The sequence below is a fragment of the Pristiophorus japonicus genome, chromosome 1 (assembly GCF_044704955.1).
Source record: "Pristiophorus japonicus isolate sPriJap1 chromosome 1, sPriJap1.hap1, whole genome shotgun sequence".
Taxonomy (NCBI): domain Eukaryota; kingdom Metazoa; phylum Chordata; class Chondrichthyes; family Pristiophoridae; genus Pristiophorus; species Pristiophorus japonicus.
In genome coordinates this window covers 337,116,293-337,131,273 of record NC_091977.1, presented here as the reverse complement: position 1 = coordinate 337,131,273, position 14,981 = coordinate 337,116,293, and the positions used below count along the sequence as shown (strand labels likewise).

The window sequence follows — 14,981 nt, the reverse complement described above, 5'->3', positions numbered from 1 at the left end:
ATTAGGCACTTCAATTACGTGAATAGACTGGAGAAGCTGGGGTTATTCTCCTTGGAGCAGCGAAGATTGAGAAGAGATTTGATAGAGGTGTTCAAACTCATGAAGGGTCTGGACAGAGTAGATAGAGAGAAACTGTTCCCATTTGCAGAAGGGTCGAGAACCAGAGGACACAGATTTAAGATAATTAGCAAAAGAACCAAAGGTGACCAACAACAACAACTTGTATTTATATAGTGTCTTTAATACAGTAAAACATCCCAAGGCGCTTCACAGGAGTGTTATAAGAATTGACACCGAGCCACGTAAGAAGAAATTACGACAGATGACCAAAAGCTTGATCTAAGAGGTAGGTTTTAAGGTGTGTCTTAAAGGAGGAAAGAGAGGTGGACAGGTTTAGGGAGGGAGTTCCAGTGCTTAAGGCCTTGACAGCTGAAGGCACGGCCACTGATGGTTGAGCAGTTACAATCAGAGATGCTTAAGAGGGCAGAATTAGAGGAGCGTAGTTATCTCAGGGGATTGTGAGGCTGAAGGAGATTACAGAGTTAGGGAGGGGCGAGTTTGTGGAGGGACTTGTAAACAAGGATGAGAATTTAGAAATCGAGGCGATGCTTAACTGAGACAATGTAGGTCAGCGAGCACAGGGGTGATGGATGACCGGGACTTGGTGCGAGTTAGGACACAGGCAACCGAATTTTGGATGACCTCAAGTTTACGTACGGTAGAATGTGGGAGGTTAGCCAGGAGTGCATTGGAGTAGTCAAGTCTAGAGGTAACAAAGGCATGGATGAAGGTTTCAACAGCAAATGAGCTGAGGCAGGAACAGAGATGGGCAATGTTACGGAGGTGGAAATAGGCGGTTTTAGTTATGCCATGGATATGTGGTTGGAAGCTCATGTCAGGCTCAAATATGACACCCAGGTTACGAACAGTCTGGTTCAGCCTCAGACAGATTGCTAGGGAGAGGGATGGAGTCGGTGGCTATGGAATGCAGTTTGTGGTGGCTACCAAAGACAATGGCTTTGGTCTTCCCAATATTTAATTTGAGAAAATGTCTGCTCTACCAGTACTGGATGTCGGACAAGCAGTCTGACAATTTTGAGACCATTTAGGGGTCGAGAGAATTGGTGGTGAGGTGGAGTTGGGTGTCATCAGCATCCAGGTGGAAACTGGCACTATATTTTCAGATGATGTCGGCAAGGGGCAGCATATAGATAAGAAGAATGAGGGACCAAAGATAGATCCTTGGGGGGACCCCAGAGGTAACGATGCGGGAGTGGGAAGAGAAGCCATTGCAGGTGATTTTCTAGTTACGATTAGATAGATAAGAATGGAACCAGGCGAATGCAGTCCCACCCAGTTGGACGATGGTGGAGAGGCGTTGGCTGAGGATAGAGTGGTCAACCATGTCAAAGGCTGCAGACACTTCAAGAAGGACAAAGAGGGATAGTTTACCTTTATCACAATAACAAAGGATGCCATTTGTGACTTTGATGAGAGCCGTTTCGGTACTATGGCAGGAGGAGAAATCGGATTGAAGGGATTCAAACATGGAGTTCCGGGAAAGGTGGCCATGGATTTGGGAGGTGACAACACGTTCAAGGACTTTGGAGAGGAAAGGGAGGTTGGAGATGGGGCGGTAGCTTGGAAGCACAGTTGGTTCAAGTGTTGTTTTTTTTGAGGAGAGGGGTGATGGCGGCCAATTTGAAGGAGAGAGGGACTGTACCCGAGGAGAGAGAACCGTTAACAATATCAGCTAACATGGGAGCTAGAAAAGAAAGTTGGGTGGTCAGCAGTTTAGTGGGAATAGGGTCAAGGGAGCAAGAAATGTGTCTCATGGACAAGATGAGCATGGAGTGGTCAGGAAGAGAGATCGGAGAGAAACTGGAGAGAGATGCAAGTTCAGAGCTAGGCTAGGGGAAGGAAGGAAGTGGCAGAGGCAGCTGATCGGATGGTCTCAATCTTTGAGCCAAAGAAGTCTATGAGCTCCTCACACTAGGTGGTGGAGACAGGGGAGAGGAGTTTAAGAAGACGGTTAGCAGTGGAGAATAATAGCCAGGGGTTATCTTTGCATTCCAGAATGATCCTGGAATAGTGAGCAGTTTTGACAAACAAGAGTAGGACCCGATAATGCTTTATGTGGTCCAGCCAGATCTGGCAGTGAATGGATAAACCAGTTGTCCGCCACATTCATTTAAGTCCGCACCCCTTGGACTTGAGGAAGTGAAGATGAGGATCGTTCCCAGGGGGAACGGCCAGGGTGAGAGAGAGTAATGGTTTTAATAGGGACTAGGGTATCAAAGGTGGCGGTGAAGGTGTGGTTGAGCAGATCGGTGACTGCAGAAATGTCATGGTGAATGGAGAGCCAAAGGCTGGGCAGTTTGGAGTTGATAAGTGCAGTTGCAGTTGTAAGAGAGTTTGGAGAGATTTATTTCCAGGGGCGGACGCAGAAGGAAATAGGGTTGGGTGGGGGGAAAGGGAATGTGAATGGCGACCAATACAAGGAAATGGTCAGAGATGGCCTTATCTGCAATTGACATGGTAGGAAACGAGAGATGGCAAGTTCAAGGGGGTGACCGTGAATACGTAGACTAGATTAAAAGAATAAAGGACTGGTCAATGAGCTTTGGTGTGGGAATGGAGAGGTGACCAAAAATAATTTGCCATGCCAAGATATATGTACTACCAATGATTGAATGAAAGAAAGACAGACTTGCATTTATATAGTGCCTTTCATGACCACCGGACGTCTCAAAGCACTTTACAGCCAATGAAGTACTATTTGGAGTGTAGTCACTATTGTAATGTGGGACACGCGGCAGCCAATTTGTGCACAGCAAGCTCCCACAAACAGCAATGTGGTAATGACTAGATAATCTTTTTTTAAATTTTGATTGAGAGATAAATATTGGCCAGGACACCAGGGATAACTCCCCTGCTCTTTTTCAAGATAGTGTCATGGCATCTTTTACATCCACCTTAGAGCAGACAGGACCTCGGTTTAACATCTCATCTGAAAGACGCCACCTCCCACAGTGCAGCACTCCCTCAGTACTGCACTGAAGTGTCAGCCTAGATTTATGTGCTCAAGTTCCTGGCGTGGGACTTGAACCCACAACATTCTGACTCCGAGGCGAGTGTGCTACCCACTGAGCCACGGCTGACAGTACGCTGAATTCCTGATCTCAGCTGATGGAGTAACAGAAAAGAGATAGGTGCTCCTCACAGGAAAAATCATATGTGTGATCAAACAAGTCATCAGCATGCTGAAGATGCATTTCAAATGCCTAAACAGATCTGGAGGCGTCCTTCATTACGCACCAGCCAGGGTCTCCAGAATGGTTGTGGTTTGCTGTGTTCTGCCCGATACTACACAGCAGCGAGGTTTGGAGGAGGAACATGGCGCAGAGTGCAGAACCTCTTCAGATGATTGCAAGGAGGAGGAGGAAGACAAGGAGGAGGAAGGTGATGTGGGCAATGCACCAACAGCTGCTTCATTGCTGCCCGGGATGCAAGATTCAATTAGGCTGCACCAATGGACCCATGTCAGAAGCACTTACAATCTTCCCGTCTCTCCCCCCCACTACTCCATACCACTGACACAAAGCAGGCCGACAAACAACCAACCATCCTCCCCTTGCACATCCCCACCATTTGTTCCCATAAATTCAGTCTTCTCATTCATCATCAAACAAGTTAAAAGGTGACTTGCCACCCAACAACCAAGAACAGGAACAATGAGAAATGGTGCAAAAGAATAACATTTATGTAACTGAAGTAAAGAACAGAAACTTCACAAAATAACATTTTCTCAAACACCCTTGTGCAACGACAAATCTTTACTCTTCCATGTCCTGCCGCTCCTACATGGTGCAACCCCTGTGGCTTCAGCAGAGGTAGAGGCAGGTTGTTCGGATCCTTGCTCTGATGCTGAGATGCTCTTGGCCGACATCCTCCATGTTTTGAGCCCATGAGGGCCCCGCCAAAGACTGCTCCATCTGCACCTGTGCAGGGTCAGACTCAACCATCGGGACACGAGGCAACACGTTGGGTCCTGACTGAGGGCGGGGAATGGGTAAGAAGTAGAAACGCAGTGAGTGGAGCAACATGCTGAGAATGGCAAGAGCGTTGATTCATTTGGTTTTTAAGTTTAACCTTCCTATGTTGCTGTGTTGGTTACTGAGCTGCTATCCATTTCATTTGCATTATCATCACTGAGATGGGAACGCTGGCAGATTGAATAGAATACATGAATTTATTTGTAAAACTCTCAGGAGAATTAAATCGCACTGGTATGCTCTATTTTTATTTTATATGACTAATGGAATGTTGGGTACAACTGCAGCTAAGTCTTTACAACTTCATGTGCCACTGCACTCCCACTCTTTGCATATGCCATACAGAAGGCTGTTAGGACAAAAACAGAAAATGATGGAAGCACACAACAGATCAGTCAGCCTCTGTGCAAAGAGCAGTTTACACAGCTTTCGTTTTTCACCCAAAACATTAACATGCCCAGTCTCCACAGATGCTGCCTAATCTGCGGAGTATTGCCAACATTTTCTGGGTTTTTTTCAGATTTCCAGCATCTGCAACTTTTTGCTTCTATTATGAGTCTATTGGTTTTATTTTTCAGAGAACAACAGGCAGTCATAAAATCCTTAAATCCATTATAATATAGAGGAATTGAACATATTTAGTTGTCTTGAAGCCATGGCCTTGACCAGAGGACTTTATACAGAGCTGTTTTTCCATTGCATTATGTCTTTTGGTGTTGTCAGTTTTTTTGGGGGGGTGGGGTGTCAGTTTTGTTTTGAAGCTGTTTGCGAGCTTTTCCTGGTTTGTTAGCTTGGCATGTGTGATTTTAATTGGTAACACTGTTCTGAAATACCAAGAATATCTCTAACTAATTCTTTTTTTAAAAAATCTATAAATATTGTCCTGGTAATTCCCTTCTGTATTAGGGAACCACCTTTGTACCATTTCTGAAGCCGGCCACTGAGACATGATATTTGTCACTCAGTCGCAGTTCCTACAGCTCACTGCTGTTCCACTGTTGGGAGCTGGTACTGTGTCAGGCTGTGTGAGTCTGTTCCCAGCCTGCATAAACCCATGAAAGTGGCAACTCTGAGCTGTATTTTTACCAGTAATTCAGAACCCAGGAATTACAATTTTGAAATTAGTTCTTGTCTAAAATTGCAATGCAAGGAACTAAAACACCCAGAATTAGTTTATGGTTTAGTCACATTTATGATTCAGATTTGCAGTGGTTTAATTTTATGACTTAATGCTATTGAAACAAAGCATTGTACGACGAGCGCGCACTCTGAGAGTTTGACTCGGGAGGTCAGTGGGCCCAATTCGCAACCCGCATGATTTTAATGAATGTAAAGTAATATTGGCCACAAATCAGGCATGCTGACCTCCACCCCAAAATTCTGATTCGTGACCCCAACATATGAAGCTCTGTACTGGCATTGCTGAAACGTGAAATATTTCTTGTCATAAAGGCTGCTGCAAATGGATAATTGCACTGAATTAGAGTGCAATTGGCCTTTAGGAATTTGAACTTGATGTTGGTGGGTCACAAGTTTGCTGGGATCTGGAGTGCATTAACAGGAAAAAATACTTGAGCAAAAGTATGACTGTTGTGAGATCTGACAGGTGTAAGTGATATAGGTGAGCTGTGGATTTCTTTACTCTTCCACTAGTTGATCCAGTTATGAACAGCCCATTCACCATTCCATTACTGTAAGTTATGGTTAGAACACCATCATAATTCATCAGACTGTTTCCCCTTTTAAATTCCCAGCATGCCATACAAGAAATTGAAACCATGAAGAAATCTCTGCAGGGTTTTCGGAACAGATTGGTGGACATAGAACAGAACATCATCGAACAGCAGGCTTCAGTCTACAATGTTCTCACTGAAGATGAGAGGTAGGTGTAGGTCGACATGAAGAATAGGAATATCAAGGGCACTGTCCCATAAAGGCCAACTGTTTGGCAAAATATTTATTTGGGGAGTGGGATGATTAGTGTTGTGTACAAATATGACAATGCAGTACGTAAATGTGATTAATTTCATTTCATTGTGTGCTTATAAACAAATGAAACACAGGTTTGTCAAACAGGTTTGTCATGAAAGGGTGGTGACACTTTAACTAGTTCTTTGTTCAGATGATATAATAAACTGAGAACAGAGTTCAAGTGGTTTCTAATTGTCCTGTGTACCACAAGGTTATATTAGTGTGCCTAGAAGTGAGGAATGGACAAATTGAAGATACTCACTATGGTTCTCAAGTTCGCAATATGTGCTTTCATCACATCTGGATAAAATTTACATTGCTGCCACCAACGACAACAACTTTTATTTGTAACGCACCTTTAACATTAGAGAAACATCCCCGAAAGCACGTCACAGCAGTGATTATCAAACATCGTTTGACACGGAGCCACATAAAGACATATTAGGACAGGAGACCAAAAGCTCGGTCAAAGAGGTAGACTTTAAGGAGCGTCTTAAAGGAGGAGGAAGAGGTAGAGAGGTGGAGAGATTTCTGAAGGGAATTCCAGAACTTAGGGCAGCTGAAGGCGCGGCCATCAATGGTGGGGCGATGTAAATTGAAGATGCACAAGAGGCCAGAATTGGAGGAGCGCAGAGATCTCGGAGGGTTGTAGGGCTGCAGGAGGTCACAGAGATAGGGAGGGTTAAGTCCATGGAGGGATTTGAATACAAGGATGAGAATTTGTGTGCCACACAATATAGGTCAGCGAGCACAGGAGTGATAGGTGAACGGAACTTCATGCGTGTTAGGATACGGGCAGCAGAGTTTTGGATGAAATAAAGTTTATGGAGAGTGAGAAGCCAGCCAAGAGAGCATTGGAATAGTTGAGTCTGGCGGTACGAAGGAAGACACAAATAACCTTCCGGAAATACTAGGGGACCGAGGGTCTAGCGAGATGAAGGAGCTGAAGGAAATCCTTATTAGTCAGGAAATTGTGTTAGGAAAATTGATGGGATTGAAGGCCAATAAATCCCCAGGGCCTGATAGTCTGCATCCCAGAGTACTTAAGGAAGTGGCCCTAGAAATAGTGGATGCATTGGTGATCATTTTCCAACAGTCTATTGACTCTGGATCAGTTCCTATGGACTGGAGGGTAGCTAATGTAACGCCACTTTTAAAAAAATGAGGGAGAGAGAAAACGGGGAATTATAGACCGGTTAGCCTGACATCAGTCGTTGGGAAAATGTTGGAATCAATTATTAAAGATGAAATAGCAGCGCATTTGGAAAGCAGTGACAGGATCGGTCCAAGACAGCATGGATTAATGAAAGGGAAATCATGCTTGACAAATCTTCTAGAATTTTTTGAGGATGTAACTAGTAGAGTGGATAAGGGAGAGCCAGTGTATTTGGACTTTCAAAAGGCTTTTGACAAGGTCCCACACAAGAGATTGGTGTGCAACATTAAAGCACATGGTATTGGGGGTAATGTATTGATGTGGATAAAGAACTGGTTGGCAGACAGGAAACAGAGAGTCGGGATAAACGGGTCATTTTCAGAATGTCAGGCAGTGGCTAGTGGAGTGCCGCAGCTATTTACATTATACATCAATGATTTAGACGAAGGAATTTAGAGTGTAATATCTCCAAGTTTGCAGATGACACTAAACTGGGTGGCGGTGTGAGCTGTGAGGAGGATGCTAAGAGGCTGCAGGGTGACTTGGACAGGTTAGGTGAGTAGGCAAATGCATGGCAGATGCAGTATAATGTGGATAAATGTGAGGTTATCCACTTTGGTGGCAAAAACACGAAGGCAGAATATTATCTGAATGGCGGCAGATTAGTAAAAGGGGAGGCGCAACAAGATCTGGGTGTGATGGTACATCAGTCATTTGAAGCTTGGCATGCAGGTGCAGCAGGGGGTGAAGAAGTCAAATGGCATGTTGGTCTTCATAGCTAGGGGATCTGAGTATAGGAGCAGGGAATTATTGCTTCTGCTATACAGGGCCTTGATGAGGCCTCAGCTGGAATATTGTGTTCAGTTTTGGTCTCCTTATCTGAGGAAGGACGTTCTTGCTATTGAGGGAGTGCAGCAAAGGTTCATCAGACTGATTTCCAGGATGGCAGGACTGACATATGAGGAGAGACTGGATCGACTGGGCCTGTATTCACTGGAGTTTAGAAGAATAAGAGGGGATCTCATAGTAACATAAAATTCTGATGGGACTGGACAGGTTAGATGCAGGAAGAATGTTCCCGATATTGGGGAAGTCCAGAACCAGGGGTCACAGTCTAAGGATAAGGGGTAAGCCATTTAAGACCGAGATGAGGAGAAACGTCTTCACTCAGAGAATTGTGAACCTGTGGAATTCTCTTCAGAGAGAGTTGTTGAGGCCAGTTCGTTAGATATATTCAAGAGGGAGTTGGATATGGCCCTTATGGCTAAAGGGATCAAGGGGTTTGGAGAGAAAGCAGGAAAGGGGTACTGAGGTGAATGATCAGCCATGATCTTATTGAATGGTGGTGCAGGCTCGAAGGGCCGAATGGCCTACTCCTGCACCTATTTTCTATGTTTCTATGTAACAAATGCATTGATGAGGGTTTCAGATGGCTAATGGGCTAAGGTAGGTGCACAAATGGGCAATATTATGTAGGTGGATGTCAGGTGTCTTGGTGATGGAGAGGATATGGGATCAGAAGCTCAGCTCAGGGTCAAATAGGACGGCAAGCTGGAGAATTATCTGGTTCAGCAAAAGGCAATAGCTAGGGAGCGGAGGTTATGGTGGGGACTGAAGACAATTGAAGTATAGTGATCAGTGAGGAGGAGAGTGATAGACTTCAGGAAGACATAGACAGGCTGGTGAAATGGGCGAACACGTGGCAGATGAAGTTTAACGCAGAAAAGTGTGAAGTGATGCATTTTGGTGGAAAGAATGAGGAGAGAACATATCAACAAAATGGTACGATCCTGAAGGGGATGCACGAACAGAGAGACCTGGGGGTAAGTGTGCATAAATCGTTGAAGGTGGCCGGGCAGGTTGAGAAAGCAGTTTAAAAAGGCTTACGGGATCCTGGGCTTCATAAATAGAGGTATAGAGTACAAAAGTGTGGGAATTATGATGAACCTGTATAAAACACTGGTTCGGCCCCAACTGGAGTATTGTGTCCAATTCTGGGCACCAAACTTTAGGAAGGGTGTGAAGACCTTGGAGAAGGTGTCTCAAAGATTTCGAGAATGATTCCAGGAATGAGTTATGTGGAGAAGCTGGAGTTGTTCTCCTTGGAGCAAAGACGTTTGAGAGGAGATTTGATCGAGGTGTTCAAAATCATGAGGGGTCTGGACAGGGTAGATTGAGAGAAACTGTTCCCATTGGCGATTGGGTCGAGAACCAGACAACACCGAACCAAATGAACCAAAGGCGAAAAAACATTTTTGCGCAGCGAGTGGTGAAGATCTGAAATGCACTGCCTGAAAGGGTGGTGGAGGCAGACTCAATTTTATCTTTCAAAAGGGAGTTGGATAAATATCTCAAGGAAAAAGATTTGCAGGGCTACGGGGACAGGGCAGGGGAGTAGGACTAGCAGACGGGCACGGGCTTGACGGGCCGAATGGCTTTCTTCCATGCTGTAACCATTGTATTATTCTATGGGGCCGAAATTCAGGGGCTCGGTAAGACTCATTACTGCCCGTTTGCGGCAGCCATGCGGCGGAATTCAGTGGCCGCCGCTTTGTGGTCAACTGGCCACCCCGACCCAAATTCAGGTCGGGGATTTTTCGGCCTGTCCCCACTTCCACCCCGCTGCTGATAACCACTGCAAGCGCGTCATAAAAGCACGCACCGCCGCTCTCCCTCACCTGCAGAATACACCGCCCCAAATTCATTGCAAAGTATCATTCCCTGCCGCACAGTGCCCTCGACAGCTTTCTCTGTCGGTGCACCATCTTCGCACTGAGTGCGGCCCAGCAGCGCAGCGGCCCTTCAAGGGGAGGGCCCAATGCCGCGGCTGCCATGTCTTTAGTTTTGCGGGCTGACTTCCCGATTGGTCGGCAAAATAGTGCCCATGAGTTCGTCCGGGCCACAAACAGGCAGCCTGGCACCCCTTCTTGGGTGCCAGGCTGTTGGCCTGGCCGAAACCCTCCTTGGTGGCCCAGTGGCCGAAGATAAAAATGCCAGATTCTCTCCCCTTCCAGCTTTCTTTCGGCCCTGAATTTTGGCCCCTATGATTCTAATTGCTTTGGTATTCCCAATATATAATTGGAGGAAATTTCTGCTCATCCAGTACTGGATATTGGGCACTCAACATGATAAATTAAAGGCAGTGGAGGAGTTCAAAGAGGTGGTGGTGAGGTAGAGCTGTGTGTTGTCAGCATACATGTGGGATCAGTTTTCAGATGATGTCAACGAGGGGCAGCATGTAGGTGAGAAGTCGGAGCATTTTAAACCTTAGCTGTAACCACACTGCTCAGCATGGGCATTTCATTAGACCTTCCAGTGACCATCCTGGAAGTAGAGAAGAAAGAGGAGTTCAGACAAGGAGAGAGAGGCAGGTGCGTTTGGCTCCAACTCCGATTCAGCTCAGGTGTCAGGTAATCAGATCCAGGAACACCAACTTGGGGATGTCTGAGAAGACCTGCATTTGTTATCTGTGCTTCACGAGAACAGCTGTAATGGTTACACCGTCTAATGGAGCACGACTTTCAGACAGGAACCACCACAAGGAATGACGGGTCTGTTAATGTGAAAATCACAATGACATTGCATTTCAAGTCACCATTGGTAACATCTGCCATGTTAGTCAGCCTTCATTGCAACAATGGATGAAGCAGGTAACAGAGGAAACACGATCGTTCACTGGGAAGGAGGCAACAGCTTGAGAAGGCAAAGTGCTTTTTCCTGGTAGCAGGACTCCCTAAAGTACATTGTCTCATTGATGGGACTGGTATATCTAGGAATGGTGTAATCCTGATGAATTTGTGATACTCCAGCAACAACCATGCTGCCTTCAGTTTGTGGCAGCCCACCATGGCATTACTATTTGAAGGAGTTGGCAGGCTGGAGAGCTGGTTGCTGAAGGGCAAGCACAACCACCGGAGTCTTATAACATCCTTTACTACCTTCTCCTGAACAGGGTCAGAACTAAATACAATAAAGCTAAGGCCTTCAATTGATTTCTGATAGAACATGCAATTGGTAGGTTGAAATAGAAAACAAATCGAGGCGCGGGGGTAGTGTTCTACAGTGTTCAGAAAGTTTCTAAAATGAACTGCTGTATCCTGCATATTTTACAATCCAAACATAGGATGCTCTTCAGCCAGAAGACAAGGAAGGTCAGCCCAGGTAAAGGAGGAGGAGGGAGAGGAAGAAGAGGAGGAGAATAAACAGAATAGGGTGAAGCTTGCATGCAATCAGGAAGATTTTAATTGATGGATAGTGTTATGTATGTAACCCTTGGCAACCTGTATCACACCACCACCAGAGAGCCTATCTGTTGGAGTCCCAAGGGATTCCAGCATCCCTTGGGAGCACTGTATATAAGCAGGCCTCACACGCAACACTCTGGAGTTCAATTAAAGCAGCTAAGGTCACACTTATCAATTGCATACAGTATTCAGTTTCATCCTTTTATTATGAGCGTAATAATTGGCGACGAGGTAACAAACAACTGCGCAAAAATGCAAAGAACTATTGGTATCCTGGAGAAATTCTCAGAAGGGGACAAGTGGGAGGCCTTCGTGGAGCGACTCGACCAATACTTCTTGGCCAACGAGCTGGAAGGGGACGAGAACACTGCCAATCGAAGGGCGAACATACTATGGCCCCATGAAGAATCTCCTAGCTCCGGTGAAACCAACAACCAAATCCTATGAAGAATTGTGTACGCTAGTCCAGCTAATCCGAAGGAAAGCGTTTTGATGGCGAGGTATTGATTCTACACGTGTCAACGGTCGGAGGGCCAGGAAGTGGCGAGCTATGTCACCGAACTAAGGTGCCTTGCTGGACATTGCGAATTCAATGGAGTCCTTGAACAAATGCTAAGAGACTTTTTTGTGCTTGGCATTGGCCATGAGGTTATCCTTCGCAAACTATTGACTGTTGAAACACCGAATCTGAGCAAAGCCATAATGATAGCCCAGGCATTTATGTCCACCAGCGATAACACCAAACAAATTTTGCAGCATAAAGAGGTTTTGGCTAGTACTGTGCACAAAGTAACATCATTTTCAAGCAGGAATGCACATGGCAGAACATACACGCCAGCTACTGCATGACCTCAGATGACCCAGAGTCCACCATCAATCGTTAATGCAAGGCAGTTAGTACCCTGTTGGCATTGTAGAGGTGATCATCGGGCCCATCAATGCCGCTTCAAGCACTATGCATGCAAAGGCTGCAGAACAATGGGACACCTCCAGCGAATGTGCAGGTGAGCTGCAAACCCTGCAAACCACCACACTGCAGAGGAAGATCAATCCATGGTGGATCATGCCGAACTAGAGACTCGAACCGAGGAGGCAGAAGTGTACAGGGTAAATACCTTCACCACGAAATAGCCACCGATTATGTTAAAAGTTGAACTGAACAGAATTCCAGTATCTATGGAACTGGACATGGGTACGAGTCAGTCTATAATGAGCAAAAAGACCTTCGATATGCTGTGGTGCAACAAGGCATACAGGCCCAAGCTTAGCCCCATTCATACCAAGCTAAGAACTTACACCAAAGAGCTGATCCCTGTAATTGGCAGTGCAGCAGTAAAAGTCTCCTATGATGGTGCATGCACGAACTACCACTATGGATCATGCCAGCGGATGGCCCCACACTGTTCGGCAGAAGCTGGCTGGGAAAAATCTGCTGGAACTGGGATGACATCCGAGCGCTTTCGTCCTTCGATGACGCCTCATGTGTCCAGGTTCTGAGCAGATTTCCATTGTTGTTTGAGCCAGGCTTCGGAAGTTTCTCGGGGGCGAAGGTGCAGATCCACTTGGTTCCCGGTATATGACCCATCCACCACAAGGCACGGGCAGTACCATATATGATGCGAGAGAAAGTGGAAATTGAACTGGACAGGCTGCAGCAAGAAGGCATCATCATGCCGGTGGAGTTCAACGAGTGGGCCAATCCGATTGTCGCGGTACAGAACGGTCAGAATTTGTGGGGACTATAAAGTAACGATTAATCGTTTTTCGCTGCAGGACCAGTATCCGCTACCCAAGGTAGACACCCTATTTGCGATCCTGGCTGGAGGAAAGGCGTTCACCAAGTTTGACCTGACCTTAGCCTACATGACGCAGGAGCTGGAGGAATCTTCGAACGGCCTCACCTGCATCAACACGCACAAAGGTCTGTTCATATATAACACATGTCCGTTTGGGATTCGTTCGGCCACGGAAATTTTCCAACGGAACATGGAGAGCTTGCTAAAGTCGGTTCCACACACCGTGGTTTTCCAGGATGACATACTGGTCACAGGTTGGGACACCATCGAACACTTGAAGAACCTGGAAGAGGTTCTAAGTTGGCTAGATCTTGTGGGACTCAGGTTGAAATGCTCAAAGTGTGTTTTTCTGGCGCCAGAGGTTGAGTTCTTAAGAAGAAGAATCGCAGCAGATGGCATCAGACCCACCGACGCCAAGACGGATGCCATCAAGAACGCGCCGAGACCACAGAACGTGATGGAGCTCTGATCGTTCCTGGGACTCCTCAATTATTTTGGTAATTTCCTTCCCAAGTTAAGCACCTTGCTAAAACCCCTACATGTGCTACTGTGCAAGGGAGATGACTGGGTATGAGGGAAATCACAAGAGGCTGTCTTTGAAAGAGCCAGAAATCTGTCATGTTCAAACAAACTGCTTGTTTTGTATAACACATATAAACGATTAGTGTTAGCTTGCGATGCGTCGTCATATGGGGTCGGGTGTGTGTTACAACAGGCTAACGAATCGGGAATATTGCAACCGGTCGCCTATGTGTCCAGGAGTGTGTCCAAGGCCGAAAGAGCCTACAGCATGATTGAAAAAGAAGCTCTGGCGTGCGTTTACGGGGTGAAAAAAATGCACCAGAATCTGTTTGGTCTCAAGTTTGAGTTCGAAACTGACCATAAGCTTCTCATATCGCTATTTTCAGAGAGCAAAGGGATTAACACCAATGCCTCTGCCCGCATCCAAAGATGGACGCTCACGCTGTCGGCATTCAACTATGTAACGTGCCACAGACCGGGCACAGAGAACTGCGCTGATGCTCTGTCGGCTACCATTGCCCACCACCGGGGTGGAAATGGCACAGCCTGCAGACTTGCTCATGGTGATGGATGCATTCGAAAACGAAAAGTCACCCGTTACGGCCCGCCAGATCAGGACCTGGACCAGCCAGGATCTTTTACTGTCCCTGGTAAAAAAAAAATGTATCCTCCATGGAAGCTGGTCCAGCGTTCCAGTGGAGATGCAGGAAGAGATTAAGCCGTTCCAATGACGAAATGTCACTACAGACTGACTTTTTTTGGGGTAATTGCATGGTCTTGCCCTAGAAAGGCAGGGAAACGTTCATACGCGACCTACACAGCACCCACCCAAGCATATTAATGATGAAAGCCATAGCCAAATCCCATGTGTGGTGGCCCGGCATCGACTCAGATTTAGAGTCATGCGTGCACCAGTGCAACACTTGCTCTCAACTGAGCAATACACCCAGAGAGGCATCGCTAAGTTTGGAGTCGTGGCCCTCCAAACCGTGGTCTAGGATCCACATTGACTTTGTGGGCCCATTTCTTGGTTGTTGTGGATGCTTATTCGAAATTGATTGAATGTGTAATAATGTCTGCAAGCACGTCCACCACCACCATCGAAAGCCTACGAGCCATGTTTGCCACACATGGCCTGCCTGATGTCCTTGTCAGCGACAATGGGCCATGTTTCAGCCATGCTGAATTCAAGGAATTCATGACCCGCAATGGGATCAAACACGTTTCATCTGTCCCG

The 14,981-nt window shown here is 46.2% G+C and overlaps 1 protein-coding gene across 1 annotated transcript in view; it reads left to right on the top strand.

The window, feature by feature from the left end:
- Positions 1-14,981, top strand: part of itprid1 (ITPR interacting domain containing 1) — a 185,103-nt gene that overhangs the window by 131,064 nt on the left and 39,058 nt on the right. The window contains exon 14 of the mRNA XM_070874657.1: positions 5,810-5,937. Within this exon, the coding sequence (XP_070730758.1) occupies positions 5,810-5,937 (128 nt within the window). The remainder of the gene's footprint in view (positions 1-5,809; positions 5,938-14,981) is intronic.